This window comes from Athene cunicularia (assembly GCF_003259725.1).
Source record: "Athene cunicularia isolate RWA chromosome 3 unlocalized genomic scaffold, athCun1 chr3_part1, whole genome shotgun sequence".
Lineage (NCBI taxonomy): Eukaryota > Metazoa > Chordata > Aves > Strigiformes > Strigidae > Athene > Athene cunicularia.
The window spans coordinates 125303933-125330711 of record NW_020799097.1 but is presented as its reverse complement, the minus strand read 5'-3'; the positions used below and the strand labels follow the sequence as shown (position 1 = coordinate 125330711).

Sequence of the window (26779 nt, the reverse complement as noted above, 5' to 3'; positions counted from 1 at the left end):
CGATATTTAAAACATGGTAGACTAGCACCAAATGATCCATCTCTGAAATAAATAGACATTACACAAATTTAACTTCATCAAATAAATATCAGCCAGTAATTAATAAAACTCCAAAATTTCCAAGCAGCTTTAATTACCTTTGTTTTGCTTCTTCATGTGGATGGTTGTCCTTTTAAATTTCACTGTAATGTCATGGTAAACTGGAGGAAAGGACAAAAAAAGCATTACAGCTAAATTCCTTCTAGAAAAGCTTTAGCTCAGCACATTTAAGGGCTGCTTTTCTTTTTCAGAACTGTGAACAGGAAGTTTGTTTTACTCTCCTCTGAGTTCTTCAAAGAGATGGGTTAATCTAGGTAAATTTCTGGAATAGATCAGGTATGTTTACACATCTGTAAATACTATGTTACTATTATAAACAAAACCAAGCTTCACTTGAAAAATATGAAGTGTCTATGCCTCCAATAATCCTCATTTGGCTTTGAAATGAGCTCACATGATACAACTTAACCTTCCTCCTCATACTCAGATTTTTCCAACAATTCAGATTTTAACCTAAGATTTCCCCATAGGCTTCAGCATTCTTGGATGTTCCACACAGAACATTTACCATTCCAGTCTGCCTGCCTCTCTCTGCTTCAAAAGGAAGCCCAAACTCATATCCTCTTGTGGGTGGCTGTTATATACATTTATATACATTTGATTCAGTGGCTCAGTCTCTGCATAGGAGATTCTAGCACTGCAATCAAGATGGCTCAGAAGATCTCTGTGTTAAGGAAAAGGAAAGCACAGTGGAAACACCACCGGTTTTTATTTAAATCCCCAGTCTGTGTGTGAAATAATAACATTCAAGACATAGACTCATGAGGATAACTGCAGTTTTGTATTTGTAAGCTGAAGTTTTATTATTCTGTATATCTACACAATGATTTGGTTAAATATTCATATACTCTGTAAAGTACTATCTTTCAAAATTTTTCTGGAAGATAACTGAATCTTTGGTATACTGGTACCACGTCTGACATCAGAGAGGACTTGCATGGTACTAAATTGAGTTAACAAAACGCTACCATGAAACATCAGACTGACTTCTCCTGCCCACATTCTCCCCAGCTGCTGGGCTTTGTCAGCATACATGGACTGAGTTAACAGTGAATCATCTCTCACATACAAAGGGGAAAAGCACAGAGGAGTTCACTGTAGAGTAGAGATGCTCAGACATTATCCTACTTCCTGAACTCAAACTGTGCCGGCAGATATTTCATCTTGCTACTACTCCCTTCCTCTGCCCCCATTTTTAAAGAGCCTGAAATATTATGCATTAAGCATCTAGATTTTAAACACAGAATCATAGAATCAAATAGTTTGGGTCAGAAGGGACCTTTGTATGTTATCTAGTCCAACCGCCCTGCAATAAGCAGGGGCATCTTCAACTAGATCTGGTAGCTGAGAGCCCCGTCCAGCCTGACCTTGAATGTCTCCAGGGATGGGGCACTTACCACCTCTCCGGCAACCTGATCCAGTGTTTAACCACCTCATTGTAAAAAATATCTTCCTTGCATCTAGTCTAAATATACCCTCTTTTAGTTTAAAACCATCACCCCTTGTCTTACTGCAACATGCCCTACTAAAAAGTCTGTCCCCATCTTTCACAGCAAAGGCAGGAGACTAGAAAGGAGATCAATATCTCAGTATTTTAACAACATCTTGTATTATGTAATTCCAACTTTTCTTCATGGACTTTCCTACAACTGTTGATGCAAACCTGAGTGACAGTAAAGAGTAAACCACATATTAATTCCAGGTAATGGTAAATCATTTTGCACAGGGACTGACAGATTACCTACTCTGACATTACCACTGTCTAGCTAAAACAGTCTGGGGCTAAGATTTCATGCAGCACGCTGAAGAATCAAAATCATGCACGAAGAATGACACAATGTATCGGATCTGAAAGGTTTGTTAACATATTTTTTACACTTTGTAACTAGTTGCAACCAGTTCCCCTTGGTACATTCAGTGCTTACTGAAAGTTAGAGTCTAAAAAAAAAAAATAAATATATATATATATATATATCGTAATACTTACTTGTGTGGTTCTGATACAGCTCTATATAATGTAAGCAGCGTATTGCTTTATTCTTTGCCTAGGGAATAAAAGAAGAAAGCATTTTTTCTTGATTTTTTTCTGAAAAGTATTTGAAATTTACCATTGTTCAGTTAACTAGACAAGAAAAAAAATCAAGAAAGAAAACTTGGGAAAGTGTAGGTTTGCCACATCTAAACCATTTATTTTATGGAAATGAAAACGTCCTCTTTAAAGAACTGCTTTCTCCTGACAGATTTAATATTTAAAAGATTTCTCAGTATGGTAACACCATTATCAAACTTTGTGTATTTAGAATTGCTACTTTGATAGCTTAGTTGAGCATTACAACACAAACTAGATCGATGCAGATAGATAAGTTACATTTTGAAGTCTAGAGGAGTCTTAATAAGGTCATTATGCGTGTGTAAGAGAAAGATTCGTACACGCTAACTGTACAAGCAGATTGTATGCTATATAGATATTGGAACAGGTGACCAAGGGGGAATAGGTATATGCCATAGAACAGGGATTAGAAAGAAAATAAAGAGTGCATTAATGGAATCTCATTGCAGGGCAACCTCATTACATGTGTCCAAAGAGCAATGGTGCTGGTAAGGGGTCTAGAGAGGCTAGGAGGGAACTGGGGTTGTTTAGCCTGGAGAAGACAAGCCCGAAAGGAGACCTCATCGCTCTCTACAACTACGTGAAAGGAGGATGGAGTGAGGTGGGTGTAGGTCCCTCCTCCCAAGTAATAAGCAGTAGGATGAGAGGAAACAGCCTCAAGTTGCACCAGGAGAGGTTTAGATTGGACATTAGGAAAAAATTCTTCTCTGAGAGGGATCTCAAACACTGGAACAGGCTACCCAGGGAAGTGGTTGAGTCACCATGCCTGGAGGTACTTAAAAGATGTGTAGATATGGCACTTAGGGACATGGTTTAGCAGTGGACTTGGCAGTGTTAGGTGCTCGATCTTAAGGGTCTTTTCCAACCTAAATGAGTCTCTGATTATTTGTATCGATGGGCAAATCATGTACATGGACTTACTTCTTTGCATAGTCTGCAAAATATAGATTACTAAAAAAACCAGTGTAGGTACAAATTATTTGTGCTTGTCATCAAGCAACAATTCAGTCAACACACTTTTTTGTAAAGCATTCATCCTGTCACCTGCTTTCCCTATCGCAAAACCTGCAAGACAGAAGAGAGTAATTTTATTACTGGGAAACAGATGAGGCAGGACCTTCAAGAAGCAAAGGGGGAAAAAACCCAAAGAAATTCACAAACGCTTTTAGTATCTGTTATTTCCACTGCATTGCACAGATCATATTCATAAAATGGTCCAGAGAAAACCACAGAAACCTCAGAAGTAAACAGTTTAGGAGTTATGAATACCTAACAACTGGATGCCAATAGCCTGTTGTCAAATGAAAACAAATAAGGCTTAATTTATTTCTTTTGTGTATTTTTCCAAACTTGTTCCAAACAATTGAATAGTGGTGATGGCTAAAAAAAAAAAAAAAAAAAAAAAAAAAAAAAGGAAGTTGATGCAGATATATCAATTACATCTGTACAAAGCGTAGCTCCAAGACCCTAGAAGCAAACGAGGAGATCGGGTTTCTATTAATGAAATAAAGAATATGAAAACCAGGTTTAGCACAATAGTGAATTTGCAATAAATGTGTGCCTGTAGAACAGAGGAAAAACAGACTGCTGATTTACAAACTGTTACCTAATTCTCTCTGAACCCTCAGACCTACTCCTATTTACCAGGTCAACTGTGGTAGCAATGAAAGATTTCACAGCAGTCCTGGAGTATTTGCAGTCAGCTCAGAGCAGGGCAGCAACTGACTGTATGGAATGAATAAGAGGACGTGACAACCATTTTTACAAACTGTAGTCCAACAATGTCAAGGTAGATTGAATTAAAATTATTTAACTTCAGATCAGGAGATCTAGCTTGTTTGGTCCTTTGATGTTTCTGTTGTGTCAGCTGGGGCTGTAGGTTACCTGTATCTAAAAGTCTAGTTCAAAAAATAATGGGATTGGAACCACTGGCCAACACCAACTCATGAATTTCATGCAGACATTACAGGAGAAATGGGCTGGAAAAGATCTAGGAAAGAAATACCATCCCGACTATTGTGGTGCTGTGAAAGAAGCAGAGAGCGTAGTGTCTGCTATCAGCTACCTCTTGAGACAGCTTTCCCCATGCCTGCACCCAGAAGTCTCTGTCACTTTCTAACTCCTGCACAAGAAAATGCAAGGAAACTGGTATTCTTTTAAACACACACACAAAGCACAATAGCATTGCATTAATACTGTGAAGTGACACAATAGGTTAGAAAATGCCACAAATGAGGTTGCCTGGGCAACCTCAATTCAATCATTCAGTCCATATGGATTAAAGTGATAACGTTATTTCATGAAAAAGCTTTTCAGAGAGGAGGTATGAAGAATTTTTCAGATTAACATATCTTTCTGTTGGAGAACCACACCTTCCACTACATATAAATTTTCCTCCCCTCCAAACTGTAATTAAAATTGAGGAACAGCTCTGGATTTGAATCTTTTACATAAATGAAGTTCTGCAAAACTACAGAAATAGAGTTGTCTTATTAAAGTTCCCACATACAGCCCATCATCAGAGATATCTATTCAGTTCATAATAAAAGGAGATTATTTACAGCCAAAATGTAGATGCTCTGCATATATACTGAAAGCAGGATTTTCTTTACTAGAGTCATACAGCAATGCAAATGCAATTTCCTGTACACTATATACACAATATAATATATGCCATATTCTTGCCTCCTGATATAGGTAGGAATTCTCTATTATTTAGATTATATTATTTGGATTATTTACTTCACAGCTATTAATTTTCTGGGGGTTTTTTAGCTGATTCTTCTTTTAATCCTTTACAGCTGTCTTATCTCTAAGTCTATTTGGGGCCTAACCGAATTTTAATATACATCGGTTTGTATCCACCAGAGAATGCATGAAAACTATCTCCTTATGGAGAAAAATTTAGCACACTCAAGAGTGCTTCTTAAATAAAACTTAATCCTGCAACAAAAAAAAAGGTCTTTAACTCCTGGTATCTGAGAACTGAGAGAAAGATAAACACTATCTCCTCAACAGAACTGGAAACAAGCAAGAAACTCATTGGTGTACAGGGTAGCTGCATAGTGCCTTTGTGCTGGGATATAGGGTTATTTAATCCAAGTTAGATGCTGCACTGAGATGGTTTGATTGCTTCTAGACATAGCTTGGTCATCACTACCCTGCACACATAACCATGCTTATAGCTCTGTTACAAGGAAATCACAACTAAATGGAATGCCTCTAACCAGTATTCTTCCTCCTGCTGAAGAAGAAGGTCTCTTTTCACAGCTTGTATTATACGATCCCTCATAATTTTACATGTCTTTTGATTTGTCTGTCGTGTTTTAAGACCAGAGGTCAACACCACACAGTTCACTCCCTCCCCCTCAGGGACAGGAAAGAAAAAAAAAGGCTTGGGGATCAAGACAAGGGCAGGGAGGGATGAGTCACCCATTATGGTCATGGGCAAGATTCCACTGGGGAAGAAAAAAACATCAATTATTTAATTTGAACACCACCATCACTAAAACAATCAGAAGAGGACAGTGAGAAATACAACCACGTCTTAAAAGCACCTTCCCCCACCCCTCCCTTCTTCCTGGGCTCTGTTTGTTCCTGATTTCTCTACCTCCTCCCTGCCAGCAGCACAGGGGGGCAGGGGATGGAGATTGCAGTCAGTCCATCATCTGTTGTCTCTACTGCTTCTTCCTCCTCAAGGGGAGGACTGCTCACACTCTTCTCCTGCTCCAGCACGGGTCCTTCCCACAGGCTGCAGTCCTTCAGGAACAGATTGCTCCAGTGTGTACTTCCCTCAGAATCCCAGCCTTTGGGTACAGCCACCTCCTCTGGTGTGGGGTCCTTGATGGGCTGCAGGAGGGCATCTGCTCCACCAGTGACCTCCACAGGTGCAGGGGCACAGCCTGCCCTCACACGATGGGCTATAGGGTAGTCACTGCTCTGGCACACCTCCCTCTCTCCCTTCTTTCTTCCACTGACCTCAGTGTTTGCAGACATGTCTCCTTCACTACTCCTCCTCAAAACTCCAACTCCTCCTCCCAGGTTCCTGTTCTTAAATATGTTATCTCAGAGGCACAGCCACCATCGCTAACTGGCCCAGCCTTGGCCAGAGGTGGGTCCGACTTGGAGCTGGGGGAGCTTCAAGAAGCCACCTCTGTAACCCCCTCCCCTGCTACCAAAACCCCACCACACATCCTATTTATTTTATGCTGTAGACAGCATTTCCATGGTTCGACTTCAAATTGCTTGCTGAAGAGACTGTTACAAAGAGTCATAATGAAGAAAGCCTACAAATGGGTCAAGCCACAGATGACTGAGGTCACTATGAGACCAGACACAAAGGACTCAAGTTTCCAGGTCCCCTAGAATTTTCAGGTGCCTGGTTGTTTTCTTTTGTAGTTGTTTACTCTCAAGAGTAAACAACTATACTCTGTGGCTAGGTGAAACAAATGCAGATATGTGTGTCTGAATACTTTCAGGCTTTGATTTTTTTAAAAACATAAACAGTATCAACAGTAAAATGAACAGTGCACAGGAAAGCACACATGATCCCTTCTGGTAGGTTCGACCTGTCGTTAGTTCTATCACTCTAAACAAATTTTTTTTTCCCACTGGATAATATATGCTCCAAAACTAATCATGTTACTACTTTTTCCAACTTCGTTTTTTTTATATAAAACAAAGTGTCCAAACGAATACATACCTAATTTGATTATAAAGCTTACTTTTATAAATGAAATTAAAAATTCTTACAGGTATTTCGATATTGGCCAGTGGGAAAAAGGGTAAATTTTCTTTAAGTCATCACGTCTCCTGAAGTCCTATTACAAGCAATGATTACTTTGGCATCTTTTACAATCAGAAAACACACATACCTGCAGCCCCTTTACCATTTCCAATAGCCACTAAGGCATGTATTGATCTTTTTCTGCCTTCCTTTGCCTTCATACAAAACACATTTTTCACCTGAAGAAAAAAACCACAGAGGATCTTGTTATGGCACAGTCCAATTATTTTGTTTTTTTAAGGAGAGCCAGTTTACCAAAAAAGGAATTAGAGGTCTGCTGAAACCTTACAATATATACTATCTTTGTCAGTGGGCATCATCTACAGTGGGACACTGGTTTCAAGGCATCAAATACGTAAAGGCTGCAAAAAAAATCTATACTCAGACACAGAATTTACTTCAGTACAGTTTCATTAAAACTGTTTACCTGGACAACAGCTAATGCTCTAATGCCACTAGCTTCATGTGTGACTTTAATTGTGATGAAAAAACATGGGAAAAAATTGTAAGTGACATTACTATCACACTGCGCCCTCACATTTTAACTCATTTTAGAAGCACTCTCAGGAATTGCTCAAGGCATGTTTTGGCTTTACATGGGTTAAAATTTACGACTGAAATCTACTTGCAGATTGCAGAAGGTAGTCTCGTTATTGAGATGACAGCAACTAAACAGAAAACTTCATTTAAGAGAGGGGAAGAAGAAAATGCTATTTCATTCCTCAGACTAGAAAGGTTTACAGAAACTGCAAGAAATCCAAGCAGAGATGCAAGAATGCTATTTAATTTGGAGTGTGGGAGGGTATAACAACTGGGGAAACTGGTAACCTTATGGTTAGCATTCTAGAAATTGAAATATGCTTTTGCCTCTGCGACATACTCCCCTACTTGACTATAGGCAGGTCACTGTTTTATAGTCTCCCACCTTAAATAGTCTAATATGTAATCTGAGATGCTTTATCCATTTAGCTCCTGTCCTATTTTCCTTAGTTTTGTTTCTATGTTAAAATATATGTTTATTTAAATAAAGACATAATATAGTTTATATACTGTATATAACATAGAAACTATATAAAAATATAATATATAGCATATAAAAATATATATACATATAAAATACTATACTAGATATTGTTTGACTGTGTCAATATCTGTCTCTCAGAATTACCAGTCAAAAGATACAATTTACTTCATGGCTCATTTCTGCCCTTCCTCTCAAATGCAACAGGATCTAATTTCTTGAAGCCTCTACATGATTTCCATAAATTACAGTAATAGTTAAATTAAACATGCATTGTTAATACATGAATTAAGCAGTGCTCCCCTCTTTTCCATATATGTAATTCTTCAGTAATCTAGTCTGGCTGTAGTATACATCTGGAAGTAGACTATTATAAAATATTTGCTCATGGCTTAAACATTCTTACAGAAATTAAAGAAAAAACCCACAACCAAAACAACCCCAAAAAATTCCACTTACATCACTAAGTACAGATTAGGAATGAATGCTTCTGAAAAATTCCACCTTGCTTTCCATTAAAATAAAGATGCTGTTAAATTCAAGTTGCATATAGATTTTAAAGAGCACTTTGAAGAAATATCACCTTTACTAATTGCTTATGCCAAGATATGTTTCTTTTTGCAATCTTATTGCTTACAAGAACAAGCTAAAAAACCCAAGCCCCCTAAGACAGAAGTGCTTGTGGAAATAGGCTATTTACAGAAAATGCAAAATAACGATGAAAGAAAAGAGAGTGAAGTAGAGTGATCTCCCCGGGAGCATCAAGAGCATAATATTTTTGCTTTGCACATACTTTTATCTTCTGTTACCAATATGAATGTACTTGTACAAGAAAACAGTTAGCATGCATATTGTCAAAAATAAAGGACGTGATGTTTGTAGAAGTCTACTCAAGAATTATTTTTCTCCCTTCCCAGAAGGTGGCAATAAAGACACATACAATGAGCTTCACCAGAAGCCTTCCTAAAACTGTTCTTGTCAGCTGTTACTGAGCAGCTCTGAAGGAAAATGTGTTCAGTCACCCACCACAATCAGTGCTAGTTCATCTCGCCTGAAATGCTGTGAAGGCCTTTCAAGCTTGATAATGTACACAGGCAGCCATGACTGCTAGAACAACAGTGTCCTTAAATTCTCCCCACCACAGCCCCATGCCTCCTCACATCAAAGAAAGCAGTGCTCTTCTAGAGCATGCTGAGCAATGCTTAGAAAGCCTATCATTAAACCTCACTGGAATTAATTAATACACAAAATACACAATACAAAATAACGTGCCACTTTTAAAACAGCATGACCTCTGAAAAGTGACAGAAGCTAAGACAAGTACCCCTATTTACTAAATTGCCACTCAAGCTAGATTTAAAACCAATTTTAAAAATTTCAAAACAGATGCATGCTCAACCTTAATCACAGTGTACATCAAATCGACTGTCTCTCTGTATCCATTATCCAGGGGTAATAATGCAAATTCAGCTTTCTTTTGAGACCTGAGGGAAGACCAGCATCTCTCAAATACAAAATGAAACCACAGTTTCAAAGGCAGAATTGAAAGTGCGGAAACTGGCTACAGTCAGAGACAGGCTGATTATGATTTCAAGTACTCAGCAGTTATTGCGCTCTGTTAGAAAAAAGTAAAAACACAATACTTCCCTACAGGCTTTGTTCTTGCAAAAACAGAATGAATGACAGGCCAAACTGATTGCACCTGGATAGTCCTCCTTCCAAGAATGATATTCTAGTCACGATTTTGAGGAACCTGGCGCTTCTAGGTCACATTCTCAACACTGCTATTCTTTTGCTGCTGTTATGCAGAAGAGAGTGTCTGCACAGGCTGCTCCCCTCATGGCACGAGAACCTCTGGTCCCAGTACTCCTCTAAGGTACAAGGTGAGATGAGATAAAATGAGAGCAGGATACAGTGCTGAAAGAAAAGCACTTCCATGCAAATGAGCCTAGAGAGGCTCGGAGACATAGCTAGAAGGCTTGGGAAGCCAGTTACCCAAAAGCATTGAGTAATAAACTTGTGAACAAAAATCAAGCCCATGTTAGGTAGATCATGTCCATATCAGCCTTCTTTGTGAAAAGCACCAAAGGCAAAGCAGATCTGCACCACAGTGACTGAACATCTCCCAGTTGTAAGTTAAACCTACCGTACCTAAAAATCAGAAATTGCACAATCTAGCTGCAGGGCAGAACTAGTACTGCTGACAAATGACAAGGGTGTCACATGGTTCCCCTTGAAAGCATGCAAATGGTGGGCAGTAGCGAGGGTAGTGCTTCAGAAGGTGGTAAATTAGCCTGTTTTCAGCTCTGATTACTAAGATGTGGCCTTCTCAAGGAACAGCTAGCTAGTGAATTTATCAGTCCATGCTGATGGGTTGAAACTACTCCAGCACAGCCCCCTGAGGAGCCAAACCAGGCATCTCTTTCTTTCAGTCTGTAATTTTGGTGCCCCTGCCTGCCTTTGTGCTCCTCTGGTCTGTGGTTATGGCTCTCCTGTGATGGTCCTGGAGGAGTGCTGGCAGGGTGTTACTTGGGTTCCTCTACTTCTGCGCTCCTTCCTGTGTGTGTAGACAGGCCTTTTATCACATAACCTAACAGTCAGTACTCTCTCCATCTTGGTCATCAGTAGAATAAATAAAGTACTTCTCTCTCGAAGAAGAATTTGATTCAGTAGCTATAACCTCTGAGAAGCAGGAATATTAGAAACAACCATCCTATTCACTGTGCATCCATCCCCTAAGGGCACAGTTAAGTGGAGTCTTTGTAACTGCAATACAGAAAATAATAATTTGTACTCCTCTACCCCTCATTAACAAAAAAAGCTGAAAGTTTGTGACCAGATGCTTGAAGTATTTTTCATATGGGTTGACTCATCACAGCTCTGGAATAGACCCCAAGTGCAGTTCTCATCCAAGTTAGTAATGAACCCGATCTGCAGAGAAACTATTGACTAAACCAGGTTTAGTGCCGATAGTTTTGCCCTGTTCATGTTTGAAATTCTCACTTTTATAACCCACTAGGAAAAAATCAAAACCAACATAGCTCAAGTGCCGTACCAACATAGTATGTGTCTAAATGTGGCTTCATACTAGAGCTCACATCTGAGTATATATCCTTTGGATTAATCCCACAATAATGCATGCTCAAAGCCACACTACATCTGAAATGGCTTTGTTTCTTTTTCAAAAGATGATCCATAATCATGCTGAATTATAATTCATTTAAAAGCTCATGAATGTTCCAAATGCTGATTATTGCATTCATATAGGCTGACAGGTAAAAGAGATAACAAGATTTAATCAACAGAATCACTTGAATCGTTTAGGGTTTAGCATTCCTAAACTCTACTTTAAAGACAGGCCAAAACTCTTGAGAACTCCAAGAATGTCAGAAATAAATTCTAGTGCACAGCTCTGACCTCTCATTCCTTTCTGTGACAAATAGCTCCAGGTGCTACCTTAAAAACTGACTGAAATTTTCACTGTCAGTCTAAAGACACTGTCAGTATCATCCAGGGAACAAAAAATTTCCCTGTAGTTCTAAAGGCAAAATCTAGAGCTCCAATAACCCAAAAGTACTTGGAGCCAACATCTCATTTGATGTAGATTATTACTCAGAGAATATTCTGTATACCATATAATTTTCCAGTCAAGGATGTCAAACAATGGATCTCAGATACTGTAATTTCATGCAGCATTTTCTTTTCACAAACTTTTTTTTTTTTTGTTGCACCCTTTGCAAAAACAATAACTTCCAATTACTTATAAAAAGAAACAAAGGTTTTAGATCGAGTATTAAGGAATATTTTTTTTGTCACAGTAGCAGGTCTACAAAGATTAACTCTGTGATCTTAAAACAAACATGTACTGGTGGGTTTTTTGCTACTTTGTGGAAAGATGAAACTATGGCCTTATATTCTATAAACAATCCCCTGCTGTGCCTAGACAATTTGTTTAGTGGATGCAGATCAAATGACTATAGAGTGATACAGTTAAAACGTTTTTCTGTGTTCATGTTCCTTCCAGTTACATGCACTTTGTGACAATACATTTAGAAATACTTAAGACAAGGTCCTTTGTATTATTTTGACCCAACAAACCTTTGTTTTTCTGACTTAACCCCTGCCTTCCACATGCCAACATAAAGCTACTGTTCCTAAGGCATGTCAATTCTCGATGGCTTGGTAAAGAAAGACTAGTGGTTCCTACTGTCACTATCCCTGAACAGTCTCAGAAAAGAATGAGAGTCCCCATACAACCAGTCTTCTCTACTGCCCCACTGATACTTGTTGCGGGCTCAATTCAGATGATTAAATAAGTACAGGTGACATTCAACTGCAAGAAAATAAACAAACTTCTGCTAATCTTTTCCAGGTATGAATAGTGACTGTTCACTCTACTCCTGCTCAGATTTTGGCTAACCACAGCTCATGTTAAGGCCTGATGTAAGCTGGGAGCAGCTCCATTAGGTGAGAGCAACACAGAGGCAAACACAAGGCCAGGAAGGGCTAAAGGTCCTTATGCAGTCACTGCCACCTACAGCTTACTGTCCCCTGCAGCCATCCTCCTTGAGTACTGATTGTCTGGCAGTTTCTTCAGAACCCCCTAACTCCTGGCAATGGTACAGACCAAACTTCCAAGCTGGATGGTATAAATGCCAGCTTACCCCAAACGATTTTGAAGTGGATCCAACAGCAGCTGGAATGCTGAGACTTTTGTGCTTCCCAGTGTGATACAGGGGGTGCCCACACCATGACAAGATGAGCAAGAATGAGCACTCTTACTGTTGGTTTGGCAACTGTTTTGCTCACAGATGTGCGAATTACAAGTTGCAAGTAACGAGTTATAATTTGAGAACTTCTGAGTTAGAAGCCTCACAAATTAAGTGATGAGCTAGTGATTTCACATTTTAGACTAGTCAGTACAAAGGGGACTGAGTGCTTGTTTGATGTGTGTGTTTTCCTTCCTAGTAAGCAAATTTGAGTGATCTAAACAGACCGTGACAAGCACACCTAACACTACCTGCACAACATCAGATCCAAGTTGTGAAGACTCTGAACAGAAAACTGCTTATTTTTCCAATTGCTCTCTTCAGTCTTGCTTCTCCAAAATGCCATATGACAGTTGGAAGTAAATGCTGCATCCAAACAGGTCTCAGACAATAAAAAAAGAAGCATGCTTGAATCCAGCCGAATGTCTGCAGAAAACAGGTGAAGAACAAGCAAACTTCACTTGACAGAAAAAGCCAGCTTTAAGAAATTACAGGTTTTGCATGAAGTCTTGCACATCAGGACTTGTATATGAGCTGCCAATACTATGACACAACTTTGAGGCATACCCAATCTCAAGTCAATTCAACTAAGAAAAAAGTCTGCAAAGAATACTACTGGAGGTAACATGCAAAAAAAAAAAAAAGACATTTAGGTGAGAGCCTAGAATCTGGCTTCATATACCACACACTATTTTGATTACAAGGCAAAAAGTATTGCTTCTCAAAGGCTTTCTGTAGAGTTCATCACTAACTTGATTCCTGGGAAAATACAATCCGTGTGCTTTTCAGAATATCCACTCAATTATCCACTCAACGCAATTTACTTTGACTGATTCTAAGGAATAACCAGTTAGTTATTTTAACTATGAAAGTGTTAGAAAGTAAAACCAGCCAAACAAAAACCACACAAAGACCCGAAAGAAAAAGGTCCACATACAGTTTGACACAGAGCATAAGAAAGAATGAGAGATAACCCTGGACTAAAATAGCAATATAAAATGATTTTGTATTTTAAGGACCAGAAAAGGTAATATCAACATCCCAGTACCCAGACCATGACATATGAAGCTCTGTATATAAACCAAAGCGCCAGTGTACTTACATCTGCAGAAAGTAGCTTTTGCTTTAAGGACAGCATCAGTGTCTTCATGCTGCTGCCTTTTGCACCATTTTCTCTGTACAAATTGAGTTCACTGCCTGACCAGAATTTCTTTAGCAAGTCTATACCTTTTTCTAATTTAATACTCAAGCAGAAATCAGCAGGGTTTTTTGTTTAAAAACTATAGCAACATATGCTAACCATCTGGTTGAAAAATGGAACTATTCTGACACTAGAAAGGTTGCACTAACAGTTACAAATGGGCCATGCTTGCACAAAATTCTTCAAGCCAAGTCACCTTTATTAAAAACACGTAACAAAACCCAAAAAAGCATGAACGTAACAGTAAGTGATCAAAACGCAGAGTTTTCACAACAGGCAGCAGGCAACTTCAGTGTTGGGAAAAATCCCCCAAAGATCTGCATTTTACAAAAGACATTATTTATAGCCTTATCTTCTCCCTTAGAAAGTACCCTTTTGTGAAAGACTCAAAGGGTCACTAACCTCATGTTATGTGCTTTCAGGCTTTATTTGCTTCAGGCAGCTCTCACCACCTAATTTTGATTGTGCTCTGAGGCAAATACTACCATTACACTGGATATCATGTAAACTACTTTTTTTACTAATGTTACCATGTTGTTTTTAGAGAAAAATAGAAGAAAAATTAATTTGAGGATGGATGATACACAAAATGAAGCCTTCCAGTTAAAGTAAGAATGGCACATCTAGTACAGCGGTAAATTTTAAGTACCACTGTTACTACATTATGTTAAATAACAGTAAATACTACCACAAATTCTATTTATGTGTAATATATGAGCAAAACAGGAAATGTGCCTTCACAGCACTAAAGCACTAGACTGCATTGCATCAAATATTTATTTCAATTTTCTCATGAAGGGTCTTCAAATTTGGAGAGAAGGGGAAATAAGTTAATCTGTTAAAGCACACACTCATTATATCTTGATTGTAAGGATTCCATATGAATTTCAGATAGCATCAACAGTCTTCTTGCTCAAATGGCCCATTTTATGGTATTTAAAGTGCTAATTCCAAATTTGATGCCATTTTTTACATTAAAAATTGATTTTAAGTTTTTACAATTCTTCTCACCTCCTTGTCATTTTCTTTTTTCAGTCACCATTTATTTTTGTTTATGGGTCCAGGGTCATCACCTGGAAGAACAGATTTCAGATCCATTGTGGCCCCAAAGCGGGCCGTTGGGTTAAGAAAATGTCTTTAGGAGAAAAAAATGACTAGTTAAAGTGAGTCCCACCAACCATACCAGCACTGAATATACTAGCTGTAAGGACAGGTGGGTGGGTGGGGTGGGTGCAGGGAGAGGGGCTTGAGTATGAGAGGAGACTTGAGGAGAGTGGGCAGTGGAAAAAGGAGGTGCAGTGCTTGCTGCGGGCCAGACCAAGTGTTTCTGGGCTGGATGTTCGCCACCCCTGCTTTAAGCCTTTGTGGATCCCCTGTGATGACATCGGGGCCCCCCAGGGGTCCATGGACCACAGGTTGAGAACCACTGGCCTACAGGAAAGCCAGAAACAAAATATGCAGTCCCTGTTGCTGATCCTTAAAAAAAAAAATCACTCAAGCCAGCTTTTTCTTTGTGACAACTTTAACTCTAGCTTACATGAAAAACCTGACCTTGTTTGTACCCTATTCTACAAGCAGAGAAAAATCAAGTTAGCTTTTCTGTTTCTACATTATAAAAAAACACTTTACTAAGCAATATTTCTCCGTTAGCAAGGGAGCATAGTCTTTTTAGTAGTATACTCACAAAACCCACCACAACAATCTACTGTGTGAATAGCTACTCCCCATTTAAGAAAACTAAAAAACACAGAGAAGGCTTTTCTGATTCCTCAGCATCTCAAATGAAACTGTGCACGTGTGGTTATAAACCTGAGAACTGCAGATTAATTTTGCATGTTAAAATAAGAATGCATAAAAAGTATATGGTACAATTCAGGACATCTCATTAACAGTCAAGTAAATGCTCATTTTTGTTGCATTTATCATTCTCAAAGTAAACTTTAAAGAACTATTAAATGGGAATTTGGTGTATAAATGGATCAGATGATCAATTTACATATGATCGGATGATCACCAGCTTTTTTTCCAATAATACTTGAGACGGGGAGTCTAAACAATCTTAGATTTATGGTGCAAGGCCTGCGCAAAAACAAGGGGAGGCGTATGGGACTGTTCATGATAACGTTGCTAGGCGACTATCACTTAGCCCAAAGAGAAGTTTCTTATGGTCCTTGAAGTTGTATGTTCCAGCAACAAATCATCCTAGATTCTAGCACAAACCGGCCTGGCGATTTGGCCAGGGCCCAGGGAACAACTGAGGCTGTGCAGAACGACAGGGTGAAAAGTTCATCAGCGAGGAAGAAGAGGTACTTTATCTTTACAACCCCTCCCCAGGAAGTTGTGACCCCAGCCCGGAGCTTGAAGAGCTCATTGAGCAGGCACAAGGGGAGGAGACCTGATTACCATGAGAAGCGAGGGGAGGCGGGGGTAGACTATGTATATGTATAGGCATTTTATGAATATGCACTATTTTGTAACATATAAGCTGGACGGGAGCTGCAAACGATGCGCATGCTTGTGGTGGAGCGATCCCCCATGCGCCCAGCGCTGAATAAACATACCCACTTTATAACTCCACAGTTATAGAGTGATTTCTCTGCAAAACAATACTATCCATTTAAAGGCTGTTTTGGGGAAGTCTAGACGTATGCACATCTGCACATGGAATAAGCTATAGAAGCACTGAACCCATGTACTATTGCAACAAACCACTGTGACAGTAAGTGTAAGTTTACTTACTTACAATAAATAGTGATCATATCCAAAGAATAAAATAGCTTTCTCAAGATAAAGAAGAGACCCTACAAATACTCATCTTACTCAAAGTGCTGAAGCACTAAAAAATTAAAAATGAAGAGAAATGATCAGGACTTAATTCAGGATTAAAATTACTTGGGCAGCAAGGCAAAGAAAGGTCTAATAAATAGAGTTGAAAGATGATTGACAAAAAAACCTGAAAAGAAACTATTTTTCATTTGCAAGGATGTTATCACTCTGAGCAGCAGATACTGGAAAGTGATTGTGCTCAAAATCCTTATCATCACCATAAAACAGCACTACCGAGCAGCGGTGACATCTGAGACATCGTCTGCTTAATGCTGTTTCAGGGCAAACAGAATATGAGGAAGAAACACGAGCTCAGTGATTGAGGAATTCATTATATATAGTGGGAGACAGGACTCTATAAATGAGGAGAAGGAAGGAAATATATTTTTAACTCAGGTAGGACATCTGCTAAAGCCCTGTGGAAGTTCTGACAGGCCAGCATTGTTCCGAAATGCATCCAATACAGAAAGAGAACAGTTCAACTGATGCAGATACATACATATATATATATATATATATATATATATATATACACACACACACACACACACACTAGATTACAGACTCCTCCCTGCTGCTGCCAGGGAGGAAAGCATTTCTCTTCTCTCTCATCACAAAACCGCAAGACGGAAAGGCAGAAGTCCAGGAAGAGGGAGAGCCTCAGGTCGCCCCCGACCGAGCAGGAAGGCGGAGCTGCTGCGAAAGAGGGCAGCAGGGACTCAGAGTGGGCGGAGACCGGAGTGACAACGTCGCACGCCCCCACGTAAAAGAGCAGCCCCCAGGGGGCACGGTGCAGACACACTCCGGGTTCCTGAATTTATCCAAGCTAGCCCCTTTACGGTCCTCCACTCGCATGAAAACCACCGCCAGAAAGAACGTGGCGACCCAGACGGAGCTGCCACGCAAACATGCAGAGATTCAGGTCCCGGGCTGCAGGGAGCGCCTGAGCCTGTCAGTCCTGCCAGAGGGCAGCAGTGACACCTGTGTGCGCCGCCATCAGCTGGGTGACCTGCTCAGCCTGGGGGCAGAACTCAAGAGGTTGAGAGATTAAGAAGCATTAGAAAGTGTGAACGGGAAATCGACTGCTGGAGTAACACCCGAGCACCCCTGAAGCAACAGGAGCAAATGGAGACTCCAAGCGAGGCAGGCAATCCCTCAGCCTCTTGCTATCAGGCAGAAGGAGGGGACCTAAGAGATGGGGAAGGCTGGAAACAGGTCCCTGCTTGGGAGGCAGGAAAATCCTCTCCCCACCTCCCTCACCCTCCATGGTGCCCCTTCACAATAGATTTGGGGCCCTGGAACTTCTGAACAAAGAAGAGGAGGAAGAAAATGGGGCAAATGAAGAAGACCAAGGTCCACCAAGGCCAGGTCACTTCAGACCAGGTATTAAAACCAGCTCTGAAAAGAACCCCAGAAGAGTCATTGTAGTGGGTGACTCCACTCTAAGGGGTGTCGAAGGCCCCATATGCAGACCAGACCCACTTCATAGGGAAGTCTGCTGCCTCCCTGGGGCCCGCATCAAGAACCTCACAGCAACACTCCCTACCCTAGTGAGACCGAAGGATTACTACCTTCTCCTGGTTTTTCATGTAGGTAGTGATGACATCACCAGGAAAAGGCCTAAAGCAATGAAGAGAGACTTCTGGTCCTTGGGAAAACTGCTTAAGGGGTCGGGGGCACAAATTGTGTTCTCCATCCCTATGGTTGGGGGGACAGATGAGGAAGATTACAGGAGAATTCATCAGATGAATGGGTGGCTCCAAGACTGGTGTTACCATCAGGGCTTTGGATTCTTCAATCATGGGTTGGTATACAGGGCACCTGACCTTTTGACATTAGACGGGATGCACCTGTCCTGGAGAGAGAAGGGGATTTGGGGGCAGGAGTTAGCTGGACTCACAGACAGAGCTTTAAACTAGATTTGAAGGGGGAAAGGGGCAAAACATCAGCCCATTTGAAGTGCATGTATACCAATGCACACAGCATGGGTAACAAACAGGAAGAGCTTGTAGCCGTGATGAAACAGGAAAGTTACGATGTTGTTGCTATTACAGAAACATGGTGGGATGTCTCCCTTGACTGGAATGTGCCAGTTGATGGATACAAGCTCTTTAGGAGGGACAGACAGGGAAGGAGAGGTGGTGGGGTGGCGCTGTATTTAAGGACTGTTATGATTGCTTTGAGCACAGGTGTAGTGAAGACAGGGTTGAGTGTCGTTGTGTTAGAATCAGGGGGAAGGCCAACAGGGCAGATGTTGTAGTAGGAGTCTACTATAGGCCACCCAACCAGGACAGAGAGATGGATGAGATATTTTATAGGCACTTAGGTGAAATCCCACAATGCCCTTGTTCTTGTGGGTGACTTTAACTTCCCAGACATCTGCTGGAAATACAACATGGCAGAATGAGACCAGTCCCGGAGATTCCTAGAATGTGTGGGAGACAACTTCCTGACGCAGCTGGTGAGTAAACGGACCAGAGAAGGTGCCCTGCTGGATCTCCTCTTTGTGAGCAGAGAAGGGCTGGTGGACGACGTGGAGGTTGGAGGCCAACTAGGGCACAGCAATCACGAAATAATAGAGCTCTCTATTCTTAGAGAGGTCAGGAGAGAGCTAAGCAGGACTGACATCCTGGACTTCAGAAGGGCTGACTTTGTCTTGTTTAGGCACCTGCTTGAAGGGATCCCCTGGGAGACTCTCCTGAGGGGTATAGGGGCCCAGGAAGGCTGGGCGCTCTAAGAAGGAAGTGTTAATGGCTCAGGAGCAGGCGGTGCCCAGGTGCTCTAAGGGAAGCCAATGCCAGAGAAGACCACCCTGGCTGAACAGGGAGCTTTGGCTGCAACTCGGGGAGAAAAGGAGAGTTTACAGCCTTTGGAAGAAGGGGCTAGCCACATGCAGTGATTGCAAAGAGGCTGTGAGGCTATGCAGGGTGGAAATCAGAAGGGCTAAAGCCCAACTGGAAATTAATTTGGCCTCTGCAATCAAGGATAACAAGAAAAGTTTCTTTAAGTATGGCAGTAGCAAAAGGAAGTCCAGGGAGAGTCTCCATCCCCTGCTAGATGCAGGAGGTAATTTGGTAACAAGTGATGAGGAGAAGGCTGAGGTGCTTAATGCCTTCTTTGCCTCAGTCTTTAATAGCAAGGTTTGTTGTATTGATGAAATCCAGCCTCCACAGCCAGAATACAGAGACTGGGAGAACCAGGAGACAGTCAGTGACCTACTGCATCACATAGACATACACAAGTGTATGGGACCAGATGGGATACACCCGAGAGTGCTGAAGGAGCTGGCTGGGGTGCTTGCCAGGCCACTTTCTATCATTTACCAGCAGTCCTGGCTGACTGGAAATTGGGCAGTGTGACACCCGTCTATAAGAAGGGTTGGACGGATGATCCGGGAAATTACAGGCCTGTCAGCTTGACTTTGGTGCCCGGGAAGCTGATGGAGCAGCTCATCCTAAACACCATCATGCAACACATGAGGGACAACCAGATGCTCAGGCCCAGTCAGCATGGGTTTATGAAAGGCAGGTCCTGCCTGACAAACCTGATCTCCTATGACAGAGCGACCTGCTTATTGGATGAGGGAAAGGCTGTGGATGTAACTTACCTTGACTTTAGCAAGGCTTTTGACACCGTTTCCCACAACGTTCTCCCGGCAAAAATGGCTGCTCGAGGTTTGGACAATCGCACACTTCGCTGGGTAAAAAACTGGCTGGACGACCGGGCCCAGAGAGTTGTAGTAAATGGAGTTAAATCCAGCTGGCAGCCGGTCATGAGTGGTGTCCCCCAGGGCTCGGTTTTGGGGCCACTTTCAATTAGTCTCTTGACAGATTTTACTTATTTGCCTTTTTAAAGTTTGGTTCATTCTTTCTACTTTTCCACTGATTGTGGCCTGCATGGAGTATGCAAATCCTAAGCGATACCCAGAATTTTGCTAACATTTTGGACTATTTCTGCAACAAAGTGTAGACCTCTGTCAGATGAAATTCCAATAGGAACTCCAAAACTTGGAATTATTTCTCATAATAATCACTTTACTACTTCATTGGCTTGTGTGATGCGACAGGGAAAAGCTTCTGGCCATCCTGTAAAAGTATCAACCCCCACCAGAATGTATCGGTACCCATTTTGTCTGGGTAGTTCTGAAAAATCCACTTGCCAGTAATCCCCAGGCTCCGTACCAGATTTTAATTTACCCATTTGAACTCTTTTCCTAGTTACCGGATTATTTTTTTAAACATACTTAATATTTTGCAGTTATTAATTTAGCCATGTCTATCATTTTAACAGATATAACTTGTTTTTGTAAAGAAGTTACTAAAGCTTCTGCCCCCCAATGACATCCTTGATGTGTGGTATACATTATTTCTCTTATTAACAAAGGTGGAACTACTACTCGTCTATGAGGGGTTACTGTTTTGGAGGGAATTAATGCTATTTGGAATACTCGTTCTTTTGCTGTCCGGTACGCCAAATTACTTCTAGGAATTTCTTTTGTGTTCCTAATTTGGTGTGCTTTACAGTGCATGATTGCTACCTGATTTGGTTTTTGAACTGCTTGTAATAATTGTTTTTTTTTTTTTTTTTTTTTTTTTTTTTTTTTTCCCCACAAAGCTCCATGGACATGTACCACCCCAAAAGCATACTTTGAGTCTGTCCAAATATTTACTTTCTTCATTTCAGTTAGTTCTAAGGCTCGAATCAAAGCAATGAGTTCTGGTTTCTAAGCTGATGTGGTACTCGTCAGTGCCTTTGCTTCTGTATCTGTGGTGTCTGTTGTTACTGCATATCCAGCATATCAAACTCCTTGCTCCATAAAGCTGCTGCCATCTGTACACAATTCCCAGTCTGGTTGCTCCAATGGTACATCCTTCAAATCTTCTCGACTGGAATAAACATACTCCATAGTAGCCAAGCAATCCTGCTCCAGTTGCTCTTCTTCCTGTGTGGAACTTAAAAATACTGCAGGATTTACCAGGTTAGTTGTTTTCAGAATTATGTCATCATTCAGTCAGTACTACCTGGTACTTCATCATTCAGCTCAGAGATACCCAATGTCCCCCCTTTTGTTCTAAAACAGTTATCACCATCTGTGGGGCGTAGACTGTTATTGTGCTTCCCAAAGTCAATTTCCGAGCTTCCTGTATGAGCATCACTGTTGCAGCCACAGCTGGAAGGCAGTTTGGCCACCCTTTACTCACTGTGTCCAGTTGTTTAGAGAAGTATCTGACAGGTCATTTCCAGGTTCCCATCTTCTGAGTCTGCACACCTAGTGGCAGGGGTTGTCTTTCGTGAACAAACAGCTGAAAGTCTTTGGTTATGTCCAGAAGTCCTAAGGCAGGTGCAGACATTAAAGCATTTCAATTCTGTGAGAGCCCGCTGTTGTTTGGGGAGTTTTAATTATTCATGAAGCCAGCAGGCCAGTGTGATTGTGGCACTATGCCTTCTGAATGTCTGCCTGATTTCGGTTTTGGCCATATGGTATTTCTCTGACAACAGCAGTGCCCGGAAACCTGCCCCGAGGCCAGATAATAGTGAATGGCAAGGGGTGTGGGAAAAGATGGGCAAAGGCCTGAGTCGATGGGCAACCCCAATGCTTTGGAACTTCACTCCTGAGCAAATGCAGAGCCCTGATAAGCTGATGGAGTGCTTAGAAAGGGTGTGTTACCAATCTGGCAAAACCCAGGAGACACAAATTGTTGCAATGTGTTGGGGGCTTGCCCATGCGTACCGTATCCTCTTTAATACCACCCGCTGCCCTCAAAGGGAAGAAAAGGACACACAAACAATATCTGAACCAGGGGCACAGGCAGAGCCAGTCTCAGTCGCCTCCACCAGCACACAGACTGAGCCAGAGAGCCAGGCAGTGCCGGTGTCAGTCGCCCCGATACAGAAAACAAAATATACCAGAAAGTCAGTTCGCAGAGTGAGGGATGAGGATAAGCCAAGCCCATCAGGGGAACAGGAGGAAGGACCAGAGGTGATTGTCTGATCTCTGTCCCCGACTGAGCTGCCAGATATGCGGAGAGATTTCGGCCGCCTGGGAGGTGAGCAGATTTGCACCTGGCTGCTCCGATGCTGGGACAATGGAGCCAGTGCTTTTGAGATGGAAGGGAGAGAGGCCAAGCAGCTGGGATCTTTGGCCAAGGATGCTGGCACTGATAGGGAAATAGGGAAGCAGACTCAAACCCTCAGCCTTTGGAAGCAACTCCTGTTCAGTGTAAGGGAGAGGCACCCCTACAAGGATGATATCCTATGTCAGCTGGGCAAATGGACCAACATTGAGAAAGGCATCCAGAACCTCAGGGAACTGGCTGTGTTTGAGATGATCTATGGTGATCTGAATAATGAGCAGTCACCCATGGCCCAGATCAGGCCCCTTGCACACACCTGATGTGGCGAATGTTCCTGAAGAGCGCACCAGAAGCACACTCGAAAGCATTGGCAATAGTGTCCTAGTGGACAGACACCCACACTCTAACAGTGGATGGAGTGGCTGGCAAGCTCTGGCAATATGAGGGAAATCTCCCTTCATCTCAGCATTCCTGGGTATCAGCTGTGGAGGAACTGTCTCAGAGGCTCCAGAAAGTGGAAGACGACATGTCCTACGTTCCACTTGCACGGGCTAATGTCTCAGCCATTAGAAGTAAACGTTTCCCCACCCAAGAGAAAGGCAGCAGAAGGTACACACCACGAGGCACCCTATATTTTTTCCTCCGTGACCATGGAGAGAACATGAGGAGGTGGGATGGACAGCCCACTGCCGCCCTGGCTGCACGAGTAGAGTAGCTGAAAGGGAAGCCCATCACAAAAGGGGAGTCCTCCAAGAAGAGCGCAGCTCCAGTGTCCAGTCAGAAATCCCCCAGGCAGAATAGAATGGTGAACGTTATGTCTGACCCTCTTGAGGGGACCAGTAAATCATTCTTTCAAGAAGTGAGTGATGATGAGCAGGATTAGAGGGGCCCTGCCTCCAGCCAGGTGGAGGAAAGGGATAATCGGATTTACTGGACAGTGTGGATCCGATGGCCTGGCACGTCAGACCCACAAGAGTATAAGGCTTTGGTGGACACTGGCGCACAGTGCACCCTGATGCCATCGAGCTACAGTGGGGTTGAATCCATCTGCATCTCCGGAGTGACAGGGGGATCCCAACAGCTGACCCTACTGGAAGCTGAAGTGAGCCTGACTGGGAAGGACTGGCATAAGTACCCCGTTGTGACTGGCCCAGATGCCCCGTGCATCCTGGGCATAGACTATCTCAGGAGAGGGCACTTCAAAGACCCAAAAGGGTACTGGTGGGCTTTTGGTGTAGCTGCCCTGGAGGAGGTTGAACAGTTGTCCACCTTACCCGGCCTCTCAGAGGATCCCTCAGTGGTGGGGCAGCTTAAGGCTGAGGAGCAGCGAGTGCCGATTGCTACCAGGACAGGGCACCGGCGGCAGTACAGCACCAACCGAGATTCCCTGGTCCCCATCCATCAGCTGATCTGTCAACTAGAAAGCCAGAAGGTGATCAGCAAAACTCACTCACCCTTCAACAGTCCTATATGGCCAGTGAGAAAGCCTAATGTTGAATAGAGGCTAACTGTGGACTACCGTGGCCTGAATGAAGTTACGCCAGCCATGAGTGCTGCAGTGCTGGACATGCTAGAGCTCCAGTATGAACTGGAGTCGAAGGCAGCCAAGTGGTATACCACAATTCGCATTGCTAATGCGTTCTTCTCCATTCCGATAGCACCAGAGTGCAGGCCACAGTTTGCGTTCACTTGGAGAGGCATCCAGTACACCTGGAATCGATTGCCCCAGGGGTGGAACCACAGCTCCACCATTTGCCATGGACTGGTCCATACTGCACTGGAGAAAGGTGGGGCTCCAGAACACCTGCAGTACATTGATGACATCATTGTATGGGGGGACACAGCCGAGGAAGTCTTTGAGAAAGGGAAGAAAATAATTGAAATCCTCCTGAAGGCCGGCTTTGCCATTAAGCAAAAGAAAGTTAAGGGGCCTGCAAGGGAAATTCAATTCCTAGGAATAAAATGGCAAGATGGGCGTCACCACATCCCAATGGAGGTGATAAACAAGATAACAGCCATGGCCCCACCAACCTCTAAAAAGGAGACTCAGTCTTTCCTGGGCGCTGTGGGGTTATGGAGGATGCACATCCCGAACTACAGCCTGATTGTGAGCCCTCTCTACCACGTAACCCGTAAGAAGAACAATTTTGAATGGGGCCCTGAGCAATAACAATCCTTTGAATAAATTAAATGGGAGATTGCCCAAGCAGTAGCCCTCGGGCCAGTCCAGGAAGGGCAGGAGGTTAAGAACATGCTCTACACCGCAGCCAGGGAGAATTGCCCTACCTGGAGCCTCTGGCAGAGAGCACCTGGGGAGACCCGAGGCCGACCTCTAGGCTTTTGGAGCCGGGGATACAAAGGTTCTGAAGCTCATTATACACCAACTGAGAAGGAGATACTGGCAGCCTACGAAGGAGTTCGGGCTGCCTCAGAAGTGGTCGGCACTGAAACACAGCTCCTCCTGGCACCCCGACTGCCGGTGCTGGGGTGGATGTTCAAAGTAAAGGCCTCCTCCACGCATCATGCGACCGATGCTACGTGGAGTAAATGGGTTGCATTGATGCATGCATAACGGGCACACAGTGGGCTCGAATAGGGAACCCCAGCCGCCCAGGGATACCAGAGGCGATTACAAACTGGCCAGAGAGCAAAGATTCCGGGATGTCACCAGAGCAGGAGGTGACTTGTGCTAAGGAGGCCCCACCATATAACGAGCTGCCCGATGTGGAGAAGCGATATGCCCTGTTCACTGATGGGTCTTGTCGCATTGTGGGAAAACATCGACGGTGGAAGGCTGCTGTGTGGAGTCCCACACGATGGGTCACTGAAGCTGCTGAGGGACAGGGGGAATCGAACCAATTTGCAGAGGTGAAAGCCGTTCAGCTTGCTTTGGATATTGCTGAGCGGGAAAAGTGGCCGAGGCTCTACCTCTACACCGACTCATGGGCAGTGGCGAATACCCTGTGGAAATGGCTGCAGCAATGGAAGCAGAACAACTGGTAACATAAGGGTAAAACTGTCTGGGCTGCTGTAGTATGGCAGGACATTGCAGCCCGTGTGGAAAACCTTGTTGTGAAGGTGTGCCATGTGGATGCCCATGTACCCAAGAGTCGGGCCACTGATGAGCAACAACACAACCAGCAGGCAGACCAAGCTGCTAAGATTAGAGTGGCTCAGGTGGACTTGAACTGGCAGCGCAAAGGTGAACTGTTCATAGCTCGGTGGGCCCATGAGACCTCGGGCCACCAAGGTAGAGATGCAACATACAGGTGGGCTCGAGATCGAGGGATGGACCTCACCATTGACACCATTGCAGAGATCATCCACGGATGTGAGACGTGTGCTGCAATCAAACATGCCAAGCGGGTGAAGCCCCAGCGAAATGGAGAGCGATGGCTGAAATATAGATATGGAGAGGCCTGGCAGATCGACTACATCACACTGCCACAGACCCGCCACAGGAAGCGCCACGTGCTCACAATGGTGGAAGTAACCACTGGGTGGCTGGAAGCTTACCCAGCGCCCCACGCCACCGCCCGGAACACCATCCTGGGCCTTGAAACCCAAGTCCTGTGGCGACACGGCACCCCAGAGAGAATTGAGTCAGACAACGGGACCCACTTCCGAAACAACCTCATAAATGCCTGGGCAGAAGAACACGGCATCGAGTGGGTCTACCATATCCCCTACCACGCACCAGGCTCTGGGAAGATCGAGCCCTACAACAGACTGTTAAAAACCACATTGAAAGCACTGGGAGGTGGGACCTTCAAAGACTGGGACACGCATCTAGCAAAGGCCACCTGGCTAGTCAACACAAGAGGATCTGCCAGTTGAGCTGGCCCAGCTCAGTCGAGACCTCCACGTGCTGTAGATGGGGATAAAGTCCCTGT

General features: G+C 43.0%; 1 protein-coding gene across 1 annotated transcript in view; it reads right to left on the bottom strand.

Annotated features, from left to right (window-relative positions):
* LOC113478696 (28S ribosomal protein S5, mitochondrial-like) overlaps nucleotides 1-26779 on the bottom strand; it is a 53368-nt gene that overhangs the window by 13847 nt on the left and 12742 nt on the right. The window contains exons 4-7 of the mRNA XM_026846105.1: nucleotides 7084-7174; nucleotides 3228-3274; nucleotides 2087-2144; nucleotides 138-200 (exon numbers count right to left, since the gene is read on the bottom strand). Of these exons, the coding sequence (XP_026701906.1) occupies nucleotides 138-200; nucleotides 2087-2144; nucleotides 3228-3274; nucleotides 7084-7174 (259 nt within the window). The remainder of the gene's footprint in view (nucleotides 1-137; nucleotides 201-2086; nucleotides 2145-3227; nucleotides 3275-7083; nucleotides 7175-26779) is intronic.